Here is a 24,516-nt window from a genome sequence, read left to right on the forward strand (position 1 = left end):
GAGGCACCAGGCATGCCAGCACTAGGCCTCTTTCTGTGTCTCAATCCTTATCTAATAAATGGGGACTCATAATTACATCTGCCTCGCAAGGTTGTGAGCAGTATTGAGAATGTGTAAAAGTGCCGTGCAAAACTTGGTAGGTTAGAACAAATTAAAGTATATTATCTGTATTGTCTTCAAAGGGCCGTTGAGGGCATTACCTTCTATGGACCTCACAACATTCCTGTACAGCTGGACTGATTGAGGTTAATATTCCCATTGGACAGACGAGTAAACTGAGGGGCAGGGAGCTGCACTGATTTGCTCAATGTCCCAAAACTTACAGAACATCACTGTCCAGTAGGAACATAACACAAGCCATACATGTAATTTGAAATTTACTAGTAACCACATTCAAAAAATGAGAAACTGTGAAGTTAATTTTTCAAATAGCATATTTGACTCAATATAGCCAAAAATCTTATCATTTTAATGTGTGGCATGAGTCACAGGTGGCCAGTGACTACAATATTAGTCAGTACAGTACACAGTATTTATTAAGTACACACTAGAAAGAGTTATATATGTAAGACATAGGTCTGGATTTGAGAAGGTTTGCCTTCTGAGGGTCATGAAAATACCATTGAAAATATTGGCTAGGCAGGGTGGCTCATGTCTGTAATCCCACCACTTCGGGAGGCCGAGGCGGGTGGATCACCGGAGTGAGGTTAGGAGTTTGAGACCAGCCTGACCAACATGGTGAAACCCCATCTCTACGAAAACTACAAAAATTAGCCAGGCGTAGTGGTGGGTGCCTGTAATCCAGCTACTCCCGAGGCTGAGGCAGGAGAATCTCTTGAACCACGGAGACAGAGGTTGCAGTGAGTTGATATAGCATCACTGCACTCTAGCCTGGGCAACAGAGGAAGACCCCATCTAAAAACAATTTTTTTTAAAATTTTCTCTTTAGGATACTTCCTCATAGAGACCTTAGGAATCTGTCAGACTATTCCTTAAGTCTGTGAGAAAATTTCCAACTCATAAAGTTAGATATTTGGGATTCATTCACCCTTCTGCGTCAACATCTGTCACTCACCTTTCTTTCCCAGCTCTCTTGAAAATTATGATTTTCGGAGTCATATGAAAGGATGAAATAGTTTCAGAAAGATCCCACATTCCCGAAGGGCCTAGGAAAATTGTCAACTGAGGCTGAGTGATTTTAGTTGGTGAACAATTTTTTAAAAATTAGTGACAAAAATATAGAGCTGCCTGGGGAATACAATGCCTGTTGGCTGAGATTAATGGCAAGATTAATAAATGGATTGCTTGATGAAAAGGCGCAGGAGAACAAAAACCAGTAGAGAGATTGTGGAGGAGGCCGCTTATTAATGAACTGTCAGCCCAAAGAAAGTTCAAGAAACTCTCCCGTGGTAAATGCAGCAGGCTGGCACTTCTAATAAAAGTTGGGGTCCTTCAGGAATTAATTACTCCAGCCTTACAGCAAGAATTTGTGGAATTGCAAAATGTTGTGGCACAGACCAGCACGGGCTGCTGCTGCAAGCCGGGAAGCTGCAGGAGAAACTCATCATTTTTTTTCATTGATATGTAGGATATTGTAGTAGCATAATAGCTAGTCAGACACAGGGATGAGTGACGGCGTCCAGATATACACTGACTAATGAAATGGCACATACTTTGAGTTTGAAGTCACTTCACTTTTCATATGCAAAATTCCCTCCTGGAATCTGATTTCCTCCTTATCCTGTATACCCACCACTAAGGAGTTCCGAATAATTTTCAGAGTTTTATTATATGAGAGTCAGATGGACTCCACCACGATTTATCAAGCTATGTGGAAAGAGAGCACAGAATTCATTTATTCCGAGTTGCTATAATTTCCCTCTCCCCTCCACAAGTTCCCAGTTATGCTTGGCCTGAAAAAAGCCTTTCTGAATTAAAATTTCATGTTGCCTCTGCCCAGTGAAGCAGCCTAAGAATGCCATGACCAGACAGAGATGGTCTGAAATCTGCAACCTGAAACCACACATCAGATATTGAATGCCTCTTATCTTTTTTCACTTCTGCCATGAAGGTAGAGTGAAATGTTTCTTCTGTAATGTGTTTAGAGCAAGAGGTCCCAGGCAAACCCTTGGTTTCTTGGGTCTCAAATTTCATAATTAACCATTTCAGTTCAGGCCTAAATTTATTCCTGATGGAGCTTGGTAACTTAGGAGATATCTGGTAATTGATTCATGTGCTCGTTTTCTAGGAATGAGATAAATACAGAGGGCACGGAACAGCTTTTGGTTGGTTTACATGGTGGTGTAAGACTCTTCTTTGGAGTCTTACTGTAAACGATCAGTCATTTCCCCTCATAAAATCTTATAGAACTGGGCTGTTTTTTTTTTTAACGTTTGACTTGTACCAAGATTATAAAACATATAGAAAATGATTGCTTCAGCTGTGCATCGAGTTTATCATCATCTTTCTTCTGCTTGTCACGTCCTTGCCTTTTAGACCATTTATCACCCATCACTCTTTGACTTTTCAGACCCTCATAATCCACATGATACTTATCCTTCTGATTAAAACAACTTAATGGCCTTTTCACGAATAATTAATCTGCTGTCTTTACTTTCAGCTCCAGGCTTTTAACTTTAATGTTGAGTTATCCAGCCTGCGTTGCCTTTCAAAGTTTCACTCCCCTTAGCCTTTTCCCCTCAAAGGTTTAATACCTCTTTAGAAACTTCAATGGTTGCTATACTAAGGTTTTAAAAAATGCTTCCGAGTTACTCTCCCATCTTTTCTGCTGTGTATGAAGAGTATAACTGTACAGACATCAGTGGGATGAAATGAACGTAATTTCAGACTTGGATATTCTGTCATTCTGGAAAATGTGGAGGCTTCCACTCTCAAGAAAAGTTAAAACTCCGTTGCTTTTGAAGAAACAATAGAGTATTATTTTGTGGTTATGTGTTTCTAACTCTGGATGTTTTTCTAACAGTGACAATTTATACCAGATGACCTCCCAGCTTGAATGCATGACCTGGAATCAGATGAACTTAGGAGCCACCTTAAAGGGGTAAGGTCTTCTCTATTCCATTGCCTTTCCACAGTAACTCACACCTGTTTGAACCATTTTAAAGGTGCTTAGAACTTATGAAGAGAGTACAGTTTTAGAAGAATGGGCAGAGCTCTCTGGGGCATTAGAATGCTTTCCTCCTTCCCCTAGTTGATGAGTTCTGTTAAGTATTAAATTTTCAAAAACATAAATCGGCGGTGTCTCTATCTGGAACAAGGAATACTGGGGACAAAACCATTCAACCTCATTTAATAATTGTGTTTTACTATGATGTCACAGTTGTTAACCATTCCACTATCTTATCAAGAGGTGCTTTGGGTGTGCAAAGTCCAGGATCCAAATTCATATTTGTGTGACGCTGATCTGGGTAATCCACAGTCCGATATGCCCATACCTGATTGCACCAACAGGGTTTTTCTTTCCATACTTGATCATACAACCGTAATAGGGAGAATACAGCCAGAAAACATAGGAAGGGGCTACTCTTTGCACCTAAAAGCAAAAAAAAAAAAAAGATGAAGAAGGCCAGTGGGACTTGCTTTCACCAGTGAAAGAACTCTTTTCATTTTCTATTAAATATGAAGAGATGGGCAGTAGCATAGAACACTCGTGAAGTGCCTGCAGCGTGTCAGGTGCTCTTCCAGGTTAACTCATCTTATCTTCCCAACACCCTCATGAGGGCTAAGTACTGCTTGGTTTACAGATGAGTAAACCAAGCTCAGAGTGTTAACTTACTTCCCAAGTTCACATCCTACTAAGTGTTGGAGCTGGGACTCCAAGTCCACATCTGATTCCAAAGCCCAAGCTCTTTGCAGCCTCCAGGTGGTTCTTTTCACCCCACCATTGGCCTCAGTGGGACTGGGGACTCAGTTCAGCACTCTTGACAGCTAGCTTGATGTCTCTGTGTATTGAGGGGCTTTTCATTGGATTCTGGGATCTGGGGGGCTTGCCAGAGCCATGCATGCTCCATTCCCCACTCCCCACCTCTTCTTCTCTTCTAGAGTTGCTGCTGGGAGCTCCAGCTCAGTGAAATGGACAGAAGGGCAGAGCAAGTGAGTGGACAATGCGGAGATGGCCAAGCAAATGGCGTAGGCCTTATTGACTGGCACCTGGGGCAATGCAGGAGTTAGGACTGATGTGGGTAATCAGGGTAGCATTTGGTGGATGGGAAGAGTCTCTCTCCCCCGTCCCCACCTCTTCTTGTTCGTCGTACACTGCTGGGGATGAAATGGAGGGAGTGGCATTTCTCATCAGCGTGCTCCTGGAAAACAATTTAAAGACGATGCAGTAGAAATCCTGCTGATTTCTTTGTGAATATTTCGCAAAATACTGAATTTGTGGCATTACATATATTCCCGTTAGATCAGTCAAGTCTTTCAGTCTTAACTTACTTGCTTTTTCTTTATTTACCTTTAAGGCTTTCAGGGAGAACTTACCCTAAGTCTGAGGCCAGGCTTTGCAAAGACTTGTTTTTTGTTGTTTTTCAAAGTTTTTTTTATTCCCAAACATTTGCACCTTTCCCAGCCCTATACCCGGCACCCTGGGGCATTTCTGTAGCTGTTTCTTTTTCTTTTCTCTGCTTAAACTCCGCAATCAGCCACCCCCGTTTCTTCTTCCTTGTGTTGGTCCAGTCCTGTTATTTGGTTCATCCTTCAGTAATCAACAGAGTTTTATTTCATCTTCCAAGACTTACTGTTGGAGTCTTCACTTCACTCCACCCCAATATTTTTCAGCAATTTTATCCAGATCTTCTCTTCCTCTCTGGACCTCAAAGAAGAAGCCTTCTGTTATTTTAAGTTATTTCTCTCCTGTCTTCCATCCAGGGGACTGCTGACAGTTTTGCCCTTCTGTCTTTCTACCTGTTCTTAACTCGTCTTAAGCTCCGGGCTTCTTGGTCCTACTCTTTCTTCCTGGCTCCCTTCCTTTTCTCCTTTCTCCTCTCCTCAGAACTTGATAATATTCCCCAAGTTAAACGGCAAGGATACACAGAACATGATTGTGAAGTGAGCAGTACATTTCAGTTTTAAAAACGTCTTCATGCTGTAATACAGGGGTTTGTTTGTTCAGTTACAAAAATCACAGATAAGGAATTTTGGCGTGTATTTGCAGCTGGATCTTTCCATAGTTGAGATAATTTCGATACTTTTTAAGGTCTTTTGACACGTGCTGTTAGTCACTTGCTGAGGAGGCAGAGCTATATTATAAGGATGAAGCACAGCGTGTGAACAGCTTCCTCTGTTCAGTCCTGCATAAGAAAAAAAAATGAGAAGAGTTTTCATTGGTTTGTTACTTACATCTTGGAAAGGATTTTTGAAATAAAAATGTATTTCTTTCTTTCTTTTTTGAGACAGAGTCCCACTCTGTCACCTAGGCTGGAGTGCAGTGGTGCAATCTCGGCTCCCTGGAACCTCTGCCTCCCAGGTTCAAGTGATTCTCCTGCCTCAGCCTCCTGCGTAGCTGGGATTACAGGCGACTGCCACCATGCCCGGCTCATTTTTGTATTTTTGTTATAGATGGGTTTTAGTCATGTTGGCCAGGCTGGTCTCCAACACTTGACCTCAGATATCTGCCCGCCTCTGCCTCCCACACCTGGGATTACAGGTGTGAGCCGCCATACCTGGCCTAAAAATGTATTTTTTTGGCTGGGCATGGTGGCTCATGCCTATAATCCCAGCACTTTGGGAGGCTGAGGTGGGCGGATCATTTGAGCTCAGGAGTTTGTGTCTAGGCTGGGCAATGTGGTAAAATCCCATCTCTACAAAAAAAAAAAAAAAAAAATTAGCCAGATGTGGTGGCACATACCTGTAATCCCAGTTACATGGAAGGCTGAGGTGCGTGGATTGCTTGAGGCTCGGAGGCGCAGATTGCAGTGAGCCAAGATCAGGCCACTGGATTCCAGCCTGGGCAATAGAGTGAGACCCTTTCTCAAAACAAAACAAGACAAACAAACCATATATATACATACACACACACACACACACACACACACACACGTACGTATATTTCTCGAATGTTAACTTTATTTAGGGAGCTGTTATAAAAAGGGCTACATAATCTAATAGATAATTCCGCAAAAGAACAACTCTTTTGCAGAGAAAAAAATTATGGTTAGCTAATTGTCTACCATCTCTCTCACGCTGTGAATTTATCCTCATATGACATTCTATGCATCCATGAATTTCCAATTCCATTTTGTGAATTGGACATTTATCTAAGGATGGATATGAACATTATTGGGTGCTGCATGAGGGGCTGTGCATGTTTCCTCTTCTGATCTGATCTTACAACATCCCCAGGATACTATGGCCACATCCATCTTTCAGCTGAGGAGGGTGGAAAGATTACACTAACCCAGGTCACATAGTGAGTAATTGCACAGTCATGTTGGAATCAGTTCTGTCTGACTCCAGGACCTGGGCCCTAGATTAGAGCTTCTTAAATGGGTGGAAACCTTTTAGACTGTGACCACAGTTAGAAATACCCTTTACAGTGAGATCCCATATACACACGTCCACACACACGCACCACAGATTTACACTGAGCAATACTCTTATGACATGCTGTGCATGTTATTTTCTCTCTATCCCATTTCATTTTTTAAAAATGCTGATTATGATATACTAGATTGATTTTACCACCCACTGATGTGTCATGACCCACAGTCTGTCTTGCTTTTAGCATTCAAAAATGATGACATCTTGGCTGTCTTCTCCAAACTCATGAACAGCCCAGAACTGGATTCAGTTGAATCTGTAATTCCAGTAGAAAGTTTGGCTTTTCTCCAGGGGAGACCAATCTGGGCTGGGGTCATTGTTCTCTGTGATACTGGATTTACTTTCTTTTGCCATGGTATGAAAACTATTAACATGGAAAATACATTTGAGAAAAGATATTCCATGAAGACAAATTCAGACACATGACTTTTTTCATTCATAACCAGTGTCTTGACACTGTTTAAAATCAATGGTAAGAAAAATCATGTGACAAGGTAGATCTATAACAGGAAAACTGGTGATTTGAATCATGTTTTAGAGAAGAAAGATATAATTTCCATATCACTCATGAAAAAGAGGCATTATCAATTTTTTGTTAAAGATCATGTACCTCAGACTAAACCCCACTAAATGCTGGTTCGGGTCTTCTTTCCTTGAAAATGTTACTTTTTAAAAAAGAAGCTTCACAAAGAATAGATTTGTTTCCTTGTGTCCCAAGCAAGTCCATGGAGACATCTTTTGTTAGATGTTAGGGAGCAGTGTCACGACGTGTGGGGATAGGATTTTATGAAGAATGTGGACAGGTGAAATGAAAACTTGCTGTGTTAGAGGTGGGATATACTTGAGTGGCTGACCCACTCCTTTCTCCTCCTTCTCCCTTTACTCATTTTCTAATCTCTGCACACCCATTGGGATCACAGCTACTTTTATGACTTCCAATGGGAGAATGTATTTCAATTTAAGTCAATGAGAAGGTACTTTATGGAAAGAACCACTTCCTTCTCCCTCACCCCCAAACAAAGGAAATTAGATTTTTAAAGTGGGTCCCTGGGAGAAAACATTGCTGAGGAATCTTTCTAAGTATGAGTCCACCATTTTGAAGACTTCTATTTATGGTGCCTTGTGTTATCTGCTTTCTATTTCTTTGAAAACATTTTCTGTGTGTTCTCAATGGCTGCTGATTTCCGAACAAGCCTCTCCTACTCTGCTGGCCTCTGTTTTGTCTCTTCTAAAGAAAATATCCTGCAAAATGGAGAAACACATCAACCTTGACTGTGATCCAAGTTACTAAAACAAGGAAGACGTTATTCTCTGGGGACTCGGGTAGGGGGAGTGGGAAATCGAACACAATAGAAATGTGAAAGGAGTACTCAGCAAAATGAATGTCCTTCTGCTGGTCCAAGAAGTTCACAGGCTGTTGGGAACACGCAATATTCAACCTGTGGATGCTTGAGAGGAAAAACAAAAAAGACTCAACAATGAGTGATGTATGGTGAAAACAAAGCTGTGCGTTTTGATAGGGCCAAGGCTGTCGAATCTGGAGAAAATCCCCGCTAGACATGGTCTCATCCCTGAGAACCTGTGCCAAAAGAGATAGCTGTCTTCTCTGGCTGAGAGCTCCAATACACAGCCCAGCACCTTCCCTCATGGGCTCGTGAACATAAGGTACCCGTCCAAGAGATTTACTTCTTGGAAATAGATAGCTTGCTTTTAAGTGGCTCCTGGAGCCTGAGATGCAAAGTGAAGGTGGAGAGCCGCAGTTCTGTGAATATCAGCATTCCTGAGCCTACTCCATCTCCACCCCCAGCAACAAGTTATTAATTTCCCTCCTTTTAAACAGTTCCATTTAATGCTGTTTAAGAGTTTTTTTCTGTATTATTGCTTTGCATTCGACTTTACCTGGGGTCTGTTAACTCTACCAATCAGAAGGAAGAATGGGACTCCTGGCTTTGATAAAGATGGAGACGGTGACTTACCTCTGTGTCCCTCTCACTTAGTGTGGACTGCTTCAGAAGCTTCTTTCCTTTGCTTCTCACTTTTCTGCTTCTACTTTCCCCTGGATGCTGGCCTTTTCTTCTACCCTTTTGTTTTTGGACACACATTCATGAATGTATTGAATTGTTTTATTATGTGAGTAATGTGTATAAATTATAGAAGAGAAAATACAACTACACAGCGAAGAAAATTAAAACTCCCCCCAAAAGCCCAGATGAAAATGATGTTGGCCAGGCGCGGTGGCTTACACCTGTAATCCCAGCATTTTGGGAGGCTGAGGTGGGCAGATCACGAGGTCAGGAAATCGAGACCATCCTGGCCAACATGGTGAAACTCCGTCTCTACTAAAAAAATACAGAAGTTAGCTGGGCGTGGTGTAGGCACCTGTAGTCCCAGCTACTCAGGAGGCTGAGGCAAGAGAATTGTTTGAACCTGGGAGGCAGAGGTTGCAGTGAGCCGAGATTGTGCCACTGCACTCCAGCCTGGCACCTAGCAACAGAGTGAGACTGTCTCAAAAAGAAAAGAAAAGAAAAGAAAATGATGTTGCCCACACTTTTAGACCCTTCCCTGTCCACGCCTTTACATTTGTGTCATTTTCTTTCTTATAAAAATGATTGGCTTCAGGTGAGATTGAATTTAGCAAATGCATATTTATAGGCCATTGTGAAGTTGTCATGATAGCGTTGACTTCTTGAAAATATTCTCAGCCTCTTAAGACATACTCAGAAAATATCTTTGGGCTTTGCAGACATACCTCCATACCATGGTTCTAATTATTTTATTTTAATGCAAGGAATTATTTTCATCTTGTGGAGGTGAGGAAAAATGCCAGGTTTGTTTTGATCTGGAGAAGAAATGAGCTGCATGGGAAAGATAGGTAAGAAAGGTTGGGGTGGGGAAGGGGGCCAAGTTGGAAATGAGAAATACAGTGATCTGAGCACAGGGGGGTGAAATGAGGTTAATGAAGATTGATAAAAGAGTGTGTGTGTGTGTGTGTGTGTGTGTGTGTGTTTATGTCTGTGTCTGTGTATTGGAGAGGGAAAGGTTACATCAGATGAGTGGAAGATACCTTATTTTGACTTCTCCTATCCCTGATCTCTTCTGAGACCCTCTGCTCACCATTTATCCTTCTGCTTGTCATCTGCCCAAGAAAAGATCACAACCTCTAGGTAGAAGAACATTGATCTGGAAGGTACACTAATAAAAAGTTACCCAGATAAGTGTTTCTCCGGAACGAGGAGCTACTGCATATTTTAGTAGGAGTTTTTTTATTAAAAGTGAACAAGTTTATTTATTCTAGCTTTATTTCTAACTCTCCATTTAAAAAATAACAGATGTATTCTGTATGCCTAGATAGCAACTTTATCTAAAACGAAAACAGCTATTTGCTTCTTGTTTATAAGAGTCACACAGGCTTATGATTTTTAAAAAAATTTATACAGAACCAAAACATTATAAAGAGGAACAGAAAATTCATCTATTGTCTCATCACCCAGAGATAACTTTTAAAAAAAACATTTTGAGGTGTATTTATATCTGCAAGAAAAAATTCTGGAAACATTTATCAGACTATTAACTGCAGTTACCTCTAAATAGATTAGAGGGAAGACACAAAAGCCTGAAACAGATGGGTTTAGGAGATAAGGAGAGGAGGTGAACTGGAGACACAGAAAGATCATGCTTTCATGGAATTCTGCTGCAAAAAGGAGCAAAAAAGTGGGGTTCTAGCTGGCTGGGGAGGAAGATTGGGAAAAGGGGTGTTTTTGTTTTAAGTTGTTCTGCTTTTATTTAGTTAGTCACTTATCTTTAGATAGTAGTATCTGTATGTTTGTTTGCTGATGAGAATGACCAAGAGGAGGAAAAGATGGGCCAGGCGTGGTGGCTCAAGCCGGTAATTGCAGCACTTTGGGAGGCTGAGGTGGGTGGATCACTTGAGGTCAGGAGTTTGAAACCAGCCAGGCCAACGTGGTGAAACCTTGTCTTTACAAAAATGCAAAAATTAGCTGAGCATGGTGGCATATGCCTGTAATCCCAGCTGCCCGGGAGGCTGAGGCAGGAGATTTGCCTGAACCTGGGAGTCGGAGGTTGTAGTGAGCCAAGATCATGCCACTGTACTCCAGTGTGGGCAACAGAGCAAGACTCTGTCTCCAAAAAGAAAAAGAAGAAAAGGAAAAAAAAGAGGAGGAAAAAATGGTGGATGGGAGGGGACAGAATCACTGAAACAGTGTCCTTGAAGGAGTGGGAGAGAAGGGGCTCCGTAGATAAGTTGGTGAGGCTGGCTTTAGCTAGAAGCTGGGATAGTTCATCTAGAAACAATATTAATTTGTGAATTCTTTCTACCGGGCTTGGTGGCTTATGCTTGTAATCCCAGCACTTTGGGAGGCTGAGACAGGAATTCAAGAGCAGCCTGGTCAACATAGCAAGATATCATCTCTACAGAAAACAAAAAAATTAAAAAATTAGCTGGGCATGGTGGCATGCCTGTAGTCCCAGCTACTTGGGAGGCTGAGGTGGGAAGATTTCTTGGGCCCAGGAGTTCGAGGCTGCAGTGAGCTATGATGATGCCACTGCACTGTAGCCTGGGCAACAGAGTAAGACAATCTCTCTAAAAAAAAAATAATAATAAAGAGAAAGAGTTCTTTCTTTATAAGAGTTCTTTTGCCTGTCACATGTAATGAAAATATTTTCTCTGGTTTGTGTTTTAATTCTGTTAATAGGTTGTTTTCTGTCAGATCTATTTTATGGTAAAAATAGTAAGTTTTTGTCTCATAGTTTCAAGTTTTTGACTTTTGGATCATGCTTAGCTTTTTCCCATCCTAAGTGTTTAAAACTATTTAATTATTTCTGGTGTTTTAAAAATTTTAATTTTTTAAATAAAGAGATGGAGCATGTCACACTTAAAGAGTAAAATAATATTTATTTTGATCTAGTGGCATCTGTGCCAGGTTGCCAACAGCTCTAAGTGTAGATAATCCAGTATCCATTCCCCAAATAAGATCTGATAAATGGACATGAAAGTGACTTTTGAAATTACTGTGGCTGTAGGGAAATTGGATATTCATTGAGTAAAGTGTTAAACCTAAGCATTCTGGCATAACCACTGAGAATTCCTAGGGAATGCTCCTGGATCTTTTGGCCCTAAGTCCCCTAGGGCTGATTAATTCAAGTCCAGGAATCTCTGGTTCATACGAGTACACGATGAGTACAGTATTCATACAGAGATTTATTGTTTTGTTGCGTTTTGTTTTATTTGGTAGTTGTCCTCTCCTAAGTCTAGTTTATAACAGCCCCCTCCTCCCTTTTCTTCTCAGGCTATTGGTGGAAATAGCAGGTCAGCTGTCTGGTAGAATATCCCACAATCTGGATTTGGCAGATTGCTTCATCTTAGTCTTTTAAACTTGGGCCTCTCTCCCTGTATTTCTTTTTTTCTGATCTTTCTTTTTCTTCCTCTCTCTCTCTTTTGTTCTTTCCCTCCCTTCCTCCCTCCCTCTCTCTCTCTCTCTCTCTCTCTTGCCAGGCTGAAGTACAGTGACATGATCTCAGCTCACTGCAACCTCTGCCTCCCAGGTTCAAGCAATTCTCATGCCTCAGCCTACCAAGTAGCTGAGATTATGGGCATGTGCCAGCACACCTGGGTTAATTTTTGTTATTTATTTATTTATTTATTTATTTTTGAGATAGGTTCTCACTCTGTTGCCAGGCTAGAGTGCAATGGCGCGATCTTGGCTCACTGCAGCCTCTGACTCCCTGATTCAAGTGATTCTCCTGCCTCAGCCCCTAAGTATTTGGGATTACAGGCTCATGCCACCACACCCAGCTAATTTTTGTATTTTTAGTAGAGGTGGGGTTTCACCATGTTGACCAGGCTGGTCTCAAACTCCTGACTCAGGTGATCCTCCTGCCTCAGCCTCCCGAAGTGCTGGAATTACAGGCATGAACCACAGTGCCTGGCCTTCCCTGTATTTCCTAGAGGCTTGATTTGATTTGTGGTTTTTTTCCTCTTTCTTTCTTTCTTTTTCTCTTTTTCTTTCTTGTTTTCTTTCTTTCTTTCTTCCTTCCTTCCTTTCTTTTCCTTTCTTTCTTTCTCTCTGTAAATGTAGTTGATGAATGGCACTGTGTTCAGCCTCCTCTCTTGTGTTTAAACTTTAAGGAATCACAATTTCTTAGCACAGATTCTTTGTTCTTTGTTCCTCAGAAAGTGTCACACTAAACAAGGGGGTGATGGTTCTCAAGGCTTGCAGCGGGGTTTATTGTCAACACTGAAAAGAATCAGGCATTTCAGCATCTCATGTATGAGCCCTGAGTATCAAGGGTGGGGAGAGAAGAGGGGTTGATGGGTAAATTCCATGTTTTGGAGACAGAAGAGTTTGAATGTCCCCAGGTGCTTCCCTTCAATCTGATTAACTCTGCAGAGGGGAGAAGACAGCAGTGAAGATGGGGAGATGCCTGCCTGGCCAATAACTAGAGGTGGGAGAGAGAAATAACAGGCCGAAGTTCCCCCTTTTTGAATATTCATATGAATGCTAATTGCCTTCCAAAGGCTCTTTTTCTTTTCTCTCTTTAACTCTTCTGTTGATAAGGGATTTCAGGGCGGCTCTGGTTTTCCTCATCTGTAAAACCTCAATTGCTTTTTATTAATCTTCATGTGCCTGTGGAATATCAAAGTTAATCATTTCTAAAGAAGCCACTCTTGCAATGTTAAGTGTTTTGTTTTTTGTTTTTTTCTCTTGGGCCAAACCTCAGTGTACACATTTTTAGTGTGAAGAGGACTCATAATTTGTGTTGTATGAGGGACATTTTTCTCATTTTGCAAACTTTTAAGAAAAGTATTTATGCATTTTTTTGTGCGTGTTTTTTGGTTTTTGTTTTTGAGACGCAGTCTCGCTCTGTCACCTAGACTGGAGTGCAGTGGTGCAATTTTGGTTCACTGCAACCTCTGCCTCCTGGACTCAAGTGATTCTCCTGCCTCAGCCTCCCGAGTAGCTGGAATTACAGGCACCCACCACTTTGCCCTGCTAATTTTTGTATTTTTGTAGAGACAGGGTTTCACTATGTTGGCCAGGCTGGTCTTGAACTCCTGACCTCAGGTGATCCACCCGTCTCGGCCTCCCAAAGTGCTGGGATTACAGGCATGAGCCATTGTGCCCGGCCATGTTTATGCATTTTAAAGCTGTCTAGGAAAAGCAAACTTTCTCAGGATACATTTTTATGCATTTTAAAGCTGTTCAGGAAAATGTACAGTCCAGGCCACTGCCAGAAGTGAAGCCACAAAGTGCTCCGCTGATAACTGCTTCTGTTTAGTTTATTTTCCCAGTTCAATAGAAAGAAATTTTTTTGGGGGGGGTAAAAATCGTGCTCTGTTGCACATAAGCAGCTATTTCTATCAGTCAACCTTGTGCTTTCTTTATACCAGAGGTCCCCAACCACCAGGCCATGGACCAGTAGTGGTCTGTGGGAAGTAATTTCATTTGTGTAAGGTGATACAACTTAATGAATAACTCCTTGGGTTCTGCTAAGGATTGGAAAAAAAATATATATGTATAAGTATATATTCTCTATATATTTATATATTCAACATATATTTTATACATTTATGAATATATTATATGTAACATATATGTATATAAAATATATAGATACTTTTTTTTTTTATAGACAGGGTCTTACTCTTGTCACTCAGGCTGGAGTACAGTGATGCCATCATAGCTCACTGCAGCCTTGAACTCCTAGGCACAAGTGATCTTCCCACTTTAGCCTCCCAAATAGCTGGAACTATAGGTGTGCACCACCACATTCAGCACTTTTTTCTTTTTTTTTTTGTAGAGACAGGGTCTTAACCATGATGTTGCCCAGGCTGGTCTGAACTCCTGGGGCTTAAGTGATCCTCTTGCCTCGGCCTCCCAAAAGTGCTGGGATTATAGGCGTGAGACACCCACGTGGCTTAAAAAAACATGAATTTTATTGATCTCAATCACCAGGCTCATGAGATGCATACAATAAATTGCAGATTGGTGGCCCTTGGGCCAGATGTGTGTTTTATTTGTCCTGACAATGATTCTTATAATTTCAATTATTTGCAAGAACTTATAACTCAGGTGCTGTCAAAAAAGTCCAGATTTCCTACTTTTTGTTGAGAATGGAAAGATATAGCAATGCTGGATTGTTTACAGTCATTGGCTGGGAGAGCTGAGTTGTGGCTGCCTCTGTTGGTCAGAGGGTGGTGTGGCCAGGGTGGCCGTCCCTGCGAGTCCAGTGCCATCTCATTCTTTAGGGCCTTCTTCATTTTACTTGTCTTACTTGGACCTTGTAGGAATATTTGAGTCCGTGGCTCTGTTTTAAATTAAAAGAGTCAAATCCATATTCTGACCAATTCAGCAAACACATAAAATCACTGCCTCCTATCCAATAATCTGGAAATTCATGGAGAATAAGAGAGGTGACCGAAGAGTTGAGACAGATATATGTCTTCTTTTTAAGTAGGGAAAAAAAAACAAACCAGTGGATTCTGGAAACCACAGAGTTAACATGAATTATTGGGAAAGTTATTAAACTAGATCTTTGAGAACAAGCTGGGGAGAAAACAGAGATAATTACCAAGGTTGGTTAGTGATAGGCAAGACACGTGCCCAAGTCCATTTCTTTTTGAGTAGAATTGCCAGTCCAATAGTGGAAGTTCACTAATATAGTGGCTCTTCACTGCGAAAACATATTCGATGTTTTTGTTGTTCTTGTAGACAAGATAGGGAATAATGGACTAAATACGTAAATGGATGATTTGTGCTTGGTTGAACAATAAAGGAGCTATTGTCTAAAGTGTCTTTGTTAAGTTGGAGAGTGGCTTCTAGCACAGAGTGGCCTCTGTGGCAGGACAGGAGGAGCAGTCACATTACCCTGAACTTCCTCTCCCATATCTTTACCTGCCTGCCCCAGACCCACTGTTCTTTTCTCCACTTGGAACCATAGCCACCCTCATGACACTTTGCTGTTAATTCCTGTGATCTTCTTGAATATGTTGGCCAAGGACTTATCAAATCCCTTTTCCCTGTCATTCAGCAGGGTCAAGTATCTTACATCTCAAAAGGAAGTCTACTAGGAAACAAAACAGAAAAACATGAACACTGTTTGAAATCTTTTTTTTTTTTTTGAGATAGAGTCTTGCTCTGTCACCCAGCCTGGAGTGCAGTGGTGCGATCTTGGCTTACTGCAACCTCTGCCTCCCAGGTTCAAGCGATTCTCCTGCCTCAGCCTCCAAAGTAGATGGGATTACAGGTGTGTGCCACCATGCCCGGCTAATTTTTGTATTTTTGTAGAGATGAGTTTTGCCATGTTGGCCAAGCTGGTCTTGAACTCCTGACCTCAGGTGACCCACCCATCTCAGCATCCCAAAGCACTGGGATTACAGGCATGAGACACTGCACCCAGCCTCAGTCACTGAGTTTAGAGGATGCAGAGAGGAGCAAGGAATCTTTGTACTCAAGGCCAAGTTTACCATGGGGCAGAGGAGATACACACAGATGGCTGTAAAACAGTAATCACTCAGTGGTTCTCCTGAAGGCAGAAACAAGGAGGATTTCAGCTTGTTTTTAAAGCTCTCCTAAAATTGAATGGGCTCTCTTGAAAACTAGTCACCAGTCGTGTTGATCAATTGTTGGGCATGAGCTAGAAGAGATTTCTGCTTTGAATGGGGGTGGTATAGATGGCCTTTCTAGGTCCTTTCTATCTCTATTAGTCTGTGGTTCCCATACCACCGAGTTGCTTTTTTAAAACTTATTTAGAGAGAATTGTTACCGTATCAAATGTCAGTAAGTTGTACTTGGTGTTCTGGACACACCCCATTGGGAAGTGTTGAATTGCAGGTTTCCACAGGTGGAATTGCACTGGTGTGTTTGTCTTTTGGAGACCCAAGTCCCCATAGGCAGGGGCCTGGCTGTTTTTCTTCATGCACCTGGTAGGAGAATCTACTGGTGTATTCGGCAGGTACAGTCTTGTTGCTTCTTTTGTTTGTGGTTTGCATCTGGCTGTGAGGATTGCTGTTTCCTTTGAGCGTCACAACACTTCATTTCACGAGACAGTTGTCTTCAGGAAAGTCTGTTTCCATGCCCCCACCCTCCAGGAACCCAGCTAACACCCTGAGCTTAGCTGTCAAGACAGATTTCGAATTTTACCCTTTGATGGCAGAACTTTAATGTCATGTCCCTAGAAATCCTTTAGCCTAGAAAATGTGGAAAGTAGGCGGGGGGCAATGGCTCACTCCTGTGATCCCGGCACTTTGGGAGGCTGGGGTGGGCGAATTGCTCGAGCCCTGGAGTTTGAGACCATCCTGTGAAGGACATAGCCAGACACTATTTCTACAAAGATAAAAATAAAAACAGCTGGGCATGGTGGGGGGCACCTATAGTCCCAGCTCTTCGGGGGATGGAAGCAGGAGGAACACTTGAGCCTGGGAGTTCAAGGCTGCAGTGAGCTATGATCACACCATTACACTCCAGCCTGGGCAACAGAGCAAGTTCTGAAAAAAAAAAAAGAAAGAAAACGTGTAAGTCACATTTTGGCTCCATACAGATGACTGAAGCAAGCAAAGGCAGCTTCTCTTCACAGCCTTGGAGGCAAAATGTTCTGGCAGCAGCATGGCACCATTGTGGTCCTGCCCTCTTTCTGCTGCCACATGACCATTGTCAGCACCTCTCACTTTCCCACTGTCTGTACGAAGTAATTGTAAGGAAGGCAGACACAGCCTCTTTCTCCTGGCAAACGCAGTGTAAGGGCCAGAAGGGCATATGTTCTTTGGGTTTGGCGTTTCTGCCCAATTTTTGCATGTTTGACCCTGGGGTTAGTTCTTTGAGACATTCCCCCTGCCCCCAGATATGTGAAAAATCACTTGAAGGATATGCAGAGAAGGTATGGTAGGTTAGAGGGGCAGGCAGTTCTTTCTAAAATGCTTGGAGCCAGAAGTAAATGTAAAACCCCACAGCTCCTGTGGCCCTAGTGGGGTGTGAACATTTCAGTTGTCCTGGCAGACACTCTTCCCTTCCAGGAACTCTCTCTTCTCTGAGTGAGTGCTGAGTTGGCTCCAGGCTTCCCCACACCCCAAAGATGGAGTGGGCTAATTCACCTACCAGTTTACCTGCCTCCCTGCCCAGGACCTCTGGAACCAACTGCTAGAGTAATGGAGGCAGAGAATAGAATTCTCAGTGCTGACAGCCAGTTAATCCCACCTGGAGATTTTTAAAAATGCTAATGCAGCTGGGCATGGTGGCTCATACCTGTAATCCCAGCATTTTGGGAGGCTGAGATGGGCTGATCACCTGAGGTCAGGAGTTTGAGACCAGCCTGGCCAACATAACGAAACCTTGTCTCTACTAAAAATACAAAAATGAGCTGGGCATGGTGATGTGTGCCTGTAATCTCAGCTACTCTGGAGGCTGAGGCAGGAGAATTGCTCGAACCTGGGAGGCGGAGGTTGCAGTGAGTTGAGATTGCACCACTACACTCCAGCCTGAGTGATAGAGTGAAACAAATGAACAAACAAACAACCTGATGCATCCCTCCCACACCCCCCCAAAGCAGATTTATAGATTTCACAGACCGTATGATTCATCCATTTAGAGTGTATAATGCAATGGTTTTTAGTATATTCACAGTGTATAACCATTACCACAATTTTAGGACATTTTCAGCAGTCATTTTCCATGTCTTCTTAACTCCCCCAGTTCAAGTCACCCAACCACTAATCTAGTTTCTGTCCCTATAGGCTTGCTTATTCTGCACATTTCATAGAAATGCAGTCACACTACCTGTGGCCTTTTGTGAGTGCTTATTTTACTTAGCATGGTATTTTAAAGGTTCACCCATATTGTAGCATGTATCGGTACTTTGTTCCTTTTTATTGCTGAATAATATTCCATCATATGAAGATACTCTCTTTGGTTTATCCATTCATCCGTTGATGGACATTTGGGTTGATTCGACTTTTTGGCTCTTAGGAATAATGCTGCCAATGCACAATGTATACAAGTTTTTGTGTGGACATCTGTTTTCATTTCTCTTGGGAATATACCGAAGAGTGAGATTTCTGGGTCATATGTTAACTTTATGTTTAACCTTTTGAGGAACTGCCAGATATTTTGCAAAGCAGCTGCATCATTTTACAGAGCTATTTGATGAGAGCTCTCCTTAGTGCTTCTAGATGTGATTCTAATGTGCTGCTGGTGTGGGTGAGAAACCTCCGTCTGACTCATCTGGAAGTGAAATCACTGTAGAGCAGATAGCGGCGTCGTATCTGAAGGAGAGAATAATTTTAGAGCGGAACATCCGCCTCTTCCAAGTTGTCCTTTTCAGCATTGCACATCTTCAGCTCTTCCTACGTAGTCCAAGGTTAACCTGGGCACCAGTGAGGGGACTAGTCAGTCGAATGCTGGAGGAAGATTCTCCAGTGCCTCCACCTAGGGCGCAGGCTGGCTACCAAGAGTTAAGTTGATCTGGAAAACTGACCTGTTGTTTAAGCAGAGTGGGGCCACTGATGTGTAATCCCCACTTCTGAGGACGCGACATCTCTTCTTGTAAGTGTCATCACTTTTTTGGTGCTATCTGGTAAAAACTGAGTCATGAGGTGCCGACAAAAATTCAGTGCACTTAACGTGAAGCTTGAGGCATTCTGCTCATTCCTGAGATACTTGCAGCCGTCAGCCCTGCCGTTCAGATGGTAAACAACTTGAGGATGAAACCCTGCCACTGTGGCTTTCTCCGGCGTGTCTGAGCGAGACCCGGATGGTGCACGCCTTCGAGAATCGGAGGATGAGGGAGGGACTGCGAGGTGGCGGCCCCAGGGTCCAGCAGCCCCGCCCCCCGCAGAACCCTGCATCTAAAGTGGCCCCGTGGAGGGAGGCAAAAACCAACTATTTTTGTTCTGTGAGCTTTAAAAACAATCATTGCCTCCTGGTTGCAGATAAGCATTTCTAAATGGCGACTGTGAGCCACCCTGAGCCTTTTTTCCCTTCTTTGTGTTTGCAGCCACGGCACAGGGTACGAGAGCGATAACCACACCACACCCATCCTCTGCGGCGCCCAGTACAGAATCCACACGCACGGTGTCTTCAGAGGCATTCAGGTGAGCATGCAGCGAGGCCCCAGCGGGAGGCGACCTGCACCGTGGCCGGCCCTTTAGTTCCTTACTGATGGACTCTTTGGCCCTGGCAAGCCTCTTCTTCATTGCAGGCTCCTTTAACATCAGGGACCCCTGCTGGTCCCCTGGGTCTGAAAAGATGGCTGTGTTCTCTCCCAGAGAGGCTGCCCGCTGCCTGACGCAGCCCAAGATGCTCCCACAGAATCCTTTCCTTTCTGCCTTTACTGCTCTGTTTGATTTCTCCAGGGTAGGCTGTGCAGCTTTTGTATTTGAGCTAATTGGGTTTGACTTAACCGCCTGGACTTTTGACTTCTAAGATTTGTTCTACATCGAAGAGTGCCCACAGGAGGACCCATATCTTGCCAATTGTTGATGATAATAACACTAACTGTACCACCTATGGCTGGACATTTTCTGTATAGCAGGCATTGTGCTAAGTTTTATACGTAGACTTTAGAAAAATATGGACTTTACCCTATTAGTACCATTTTGTATTGATGTGGTTCATTTGTTATAATTGATGAACCAATATTGATATATTATTGTTAACTAAAACTCATAGTTTACATTAGGGTTCACTTTTTGTATTGTGCAGTTCTATGGGTTTTGAAAAATGCATAATGCCATGTACCTATTATTCTAGTATCATACAGAATAGTTTCACTGCCCTTAAAATTCCCTCTACTCCACCTATTCTTCCCTCCATCTTCTCCTGTCAACCGTCACTAGTCTTTTTTCAGAATGTCGTATAGTTGGAATCATATTAGATGTAGCCTTTTCAGGCTGACTTCTTTCTCTTAGCAATATGCATGTAAGGCTTCTCCATGTCTATATGCGGCCTTCCCCCTTCATTTCATCTTCAATACACCCTATGAGGTAGGTACTGTTATTCTCTCCATTTCATGGATGGGGAAACTGAAGCCCAGAGGTGATGAATAATATGCCTGGAATCACATAGCTAGTAAATGGTGGAGCCGAGACTAATCACACAGGTCTCATCTGACTTCAGACCCCTGTTTATAACTACCTCATTATACTGCTTCTTAGGGAGGCAGAGGGTGGTGAACAGTTTAGGGGAGGGGGAAGTCTCTAAGGAGCACGAAGAAAGTAGAGTATAAAGGTAAAAGTTGGCTGGGTGCTGTGGCTCATGCCTGTAATCCCAGCACTGGGATTTTTAAAGCATTGGTTTTAAAATTTATTTATTTATTTAGGCTGGGCACGGTGGCTCATGCCTATAATCCTAGCACTTTGGGAGGCTGAGGCAGGCAGATCACCTGAGGTCAGGAGTTCAAGACCAGCCTGGTCAACATGGTGAAACCCCATCTTTACTAAAAATACAAAAAAAGTAGCCACGTGTAGTGGCGTGGGCCTGTAGTCTCAGCTTACTTAGGAGGCTGAGGCTGGAGAATCGCTTGAACCTGGGAGGTGGAGGTTGCAGTCAGCTGAGATCATGCCACTGCACTCTGTCTCAAGGAAAAAAAAAAGTAAAAGATTTGGAGAATTCAGTAGACACATTTGGTCTGCCACCTCCATAGACCTTTAGTCTGTCTTCTCTCCAGAGTCTCTTTTTTGGGTGGTCAGAACCACATGCAGTTACTAAGAGTTTCTTTTATGGCTTGTAAACATCAATCCATGGCTGCAGCATGAGTAACAGCAGTGATACTTTCGGCAGAATAGTCAGTACCCTAGAAACAAATTGTATCTGGGCCAGACCCCACATGAAAAGTGGGGCAAGTAGCTCTGAGATGTTCTGATTAATGTTTCCAGAAGTGTCACGAAGAGAGAACAGTGCTCTCCCTACTCCCAAGTCTTCCAATGGAGAGGAATAAAGGCAAGGGTTACAGAAATACGGAAATCTGATGAAGGTTTGGGGAGACATCAAGCCTCTCCCCTGATGAAAACCATCAGAATCCTTCACCAGGACCCTTGCTGAGACTAACAACTCCTCTTCGCACATACACTGCTTCTAGGATGAATGAATGGAAATGGAAAATGCTTCCTTTGCTTTCTTTCCCACTAAGCCCAGTTTGTCAGGTTCACTTGTCATGGCCTCTAAACAACTCCAGACAGGACAGGTATTGAGTATTCCAATCCAACAGCTAGCTCACCATTTAATTTTATGCCACCATTATCCCTGAGACACTGTGGCCTATTAACATCAATTTTGTGTTCTATGTCAGTACGGCATTTTTTCTTCCAAAAAAGAAAGTGACCTTTCAGTGCAGGGCAGTGTGAAATAGGGGCTAGAACATAAGCATGGGTAGGGTGGAAAATGCACAGGGCAAGGAGTTGGTTATGCTCAGAAGTGGTTCCAGGTCTTAGCACAAAACATGAATGTACTTTAGACCAGGCCTAGTGGCTCATGCCTGTAATCCCAGCACTCTGGGAGGCCAAGGTGGAAGGATCCCTTGACCTTGAGAGTTTGAGACAAGCCTGAGCAACATAAGGAGACCCCATCTATACCAAAAAAAAAAAAAAAAGCTGAGCATGATGGCTTTCGCCTGTCATCCCAGCTATTTAGGAGGCTGAAGTGGAGGATTACTTGAGCCCGGGAGGTTGAGGCTGCAGTGAGCCCTTATCATGCCACTGCACTCCAGCCTGGGCAAAGAATAAGATCCTGTCTTAAGAACAAACAAAACCAAAACATGGATGCACTCTTGTGTCAGTATCTTACCCCCTTTGGGGTTGATTTGCACAACTGTAAAGGAATGAGGAGAATTTAGTGGCCACTCAGGCACTCGCTCAGCTCCCATTTATGACTCACTGACCCCAAGAGGAGGAAGGGGAGCTTGCCTCTCTGTTTTCCTCCAGTTCCTATTCTTGGAAGACTGACAACACACACACCGCACTTCCACAAGATAAAGGGGAGCAACAGATGCCCTGCAAGGGATGTGTGCAGTGCACAGAAGGCAGACAGGATCCAGTGCTTTCTGGTGTCACTATTAAAGGTTGTGCTGGCTTTACCGTGGCCCTCTGATGGGTTTTGCTTCCCTTCACAGACGGGACCCCTAAATCCAGGGGCTCCTCCTTCCATGTCATTTACTTATATTTGGACGATCTGGTAAGCTTAGGGCTCATTCATTATCCCACTTTTTTCTAATAAGGATGTCCCCACCCTTTGCTGATTGGCTCTAGGTCATGTGGTCATGTCTCCAAGTGGGAGGGAGCAGTTAGACTTTGCGACTTTGGACTTGCAGACATCACTGCCTCAAGAGGAGAAGCTGAGAGGTAGAATGGATTGAGAGCTCTTCCAGGCACTGGCATTTCTTTTGCAGAGGCTCTGGGACAGCCATTCCATGTAGGTTTCATCTCAAGAGCCACTTCTGGTTGCTCAGTAGTGATGGTCTTAGAGCACTGCATTGTAGAATGTCCTGATTTAGCATCCATTAGTGATGTCTGCCATGGGGATCTGGAGTGCGAATGGGAGTGGTTTTAGGTCTGGACCTGCAATCCCTTCTTTGGATATATTCCAGTGCTCACGCTCCCTCAGGACCTATGTGAATGTTCACATGTGGCTTAAAGCCTCCCTTCCTCTTGCTCTCTGCCTGCAGGATGTGCGGCGCGTGCCTGGAGTAGCCCCGACCCTTGTGCGGTCGGCATCTGAGACCAGTGAGAAACGCCCGTTCATGTGTGCTTACCCAGGCTGCAATAAGAGATATTTTAAGCTGTCCCACTTACAGATGCACAGCAGGAAGCACACTGGTAAGTGTGTCCACTGTCCAGCCTTGGGCAAACATGGTTCAAGAGCTCATTTTCCAGGCTCTCACACTGCTAAGGACACAGGTGATTTCCAGGATGGAAAGTAAGCACTGCTTTGAAAGATCTGATCCAGGTGATGGAAAGAGGCTGTGGGGCCATTTTGCATTCTGATTATCCATCTTTTATTACAGAGGTCAGCAAACTGTCTTCCAGAAGGGCAGAGCAGAGTGGTAGAGAGAAAGTGCCACAGAATTAGAGACCTGTGTGGGAATTGTGTTGGCGTTAGAATACTATTAGCGTTTCTAAAGAGAGAGGAGCTAGCCTGGGAATATAGCATCAGATGGTTTTGGGAGATTGATGGGCAAGATCACTGTGAAATTTTGTAAGAGATAGTCCAAAGGAAAACTTACCTGCTTGGGTCAGTAGTAATCAACCAGACAGGAGGGGGAAAATTGACTGTTGGTTTGATTTTTTTTGTGATCGCTTAAAAAAAAAAGTCCAGGCTCAGGGTCTCACGCCTGTAATCCCAGCACTTTGGGAGGCTGAGGTGGGTGGATCACTGAAGTCAGGAGTTCAAGACCAGCCAGGCCAACCTGGTGAAACCCTATCTTTACTAAAAATACAAAAATGAGCCAGGTGTTGTGGCCCACACCTGTAATCCCAGCTACTTGGGAGGCTGAGGCAGGAGAATCATTTGAACTTGGAAGACGGAGGTTGCAGTGAGCTGAGATAGCAGCACTGTACTCCAGCCTGGGCGACAGAGTGAGACTCTGCCAAAAAAAAAAGAAGAGAGAGAGAGAGAGATGATGATTTTTGAAGCTATGCCAATGAAACTGGATTTTCCTCCAGGTCAAGGAAGCTGCTTCTGGGAAATAGAGAAGTGGCATTGTCTGGTGTTGGCCACCTTGAATGTGTACAGGCATGTCACAGAACGTTTGCTCTGGGCCTTGTGGGCACTAGGTGGGAGTGTGGGAGTGTGATGAAGCCCGGGTTTTCCTACAGAAGCACTGGTGCTGCCCTTTCCACAACCGAAAAACAGCATTACTGTTAGGATCACTGTTACAATGATGTTATTACTGGTGATTTTGCTGTTGGGAAGCTGGAGAAAAAAGTGAGCTGAATTCAGATTTCCTTAGACCATTCGA

The 24,516-nt window shown here is 43.3% G+C and overlaps 1 protein-coding gene across 8 annotated transcripts in view; it reads left to right on the forward strand.

Moving 5' to 3' along the window:
* Nucleotides 1–24,516, forward strand: part of WT1 (WT1 transcription factor) — a 139,247-nt gene that overhangs the window by 107,804 nt on the left and 6,927 nt on the right. For 5 of the 8 annotated variants that reach the window (XM_064365056.1, XM_012452286.3, XM_012452287.3 and 2 more), the window contains exons 4-7: nucleotides 2,984–3,061; nucleotides 4,063–4,113; nucleotides 19,561–19,657; nucleotides 23,224–23,374. In XM_064365056.1, coding sequence (XP_064221126.1) covers nucleotides 2,984–3,061; nucleotides 4,063–4,113; nucleotides 19,561–19,657; nucleotides 23,224–23,374 — 377 coding nt within the window. The remainder of the gene's footprint in view (nucleotides 1–2,983; nucleotides 3,062–4,062; nucleotides 4,114–19,560; nucleotides 19,658–23,223; nucleotides 23,375–24,516) is intronic. The other 3 variants (XM_021665263.2, XM_064365054.1, XM_012452289.2) reach the window with 1 other exon arrangement.

Source organism: Aotus nancymaae, unplaced genomic scaffold (genome assembly GCF_030222135.1).
Source record: "Aotus nancymaae isolate 86718 unplaced genomic scaffold, 86718_ANA_hifiasm-v0.15.2.pri h1tg000059l, whole genome shotgun sequence".
Lineage (NCBI taxonomy): Eukaryota > Metazoa > Chordata > Mammalia > Primates > Aotidae > Aotus > Aotus nancymaae.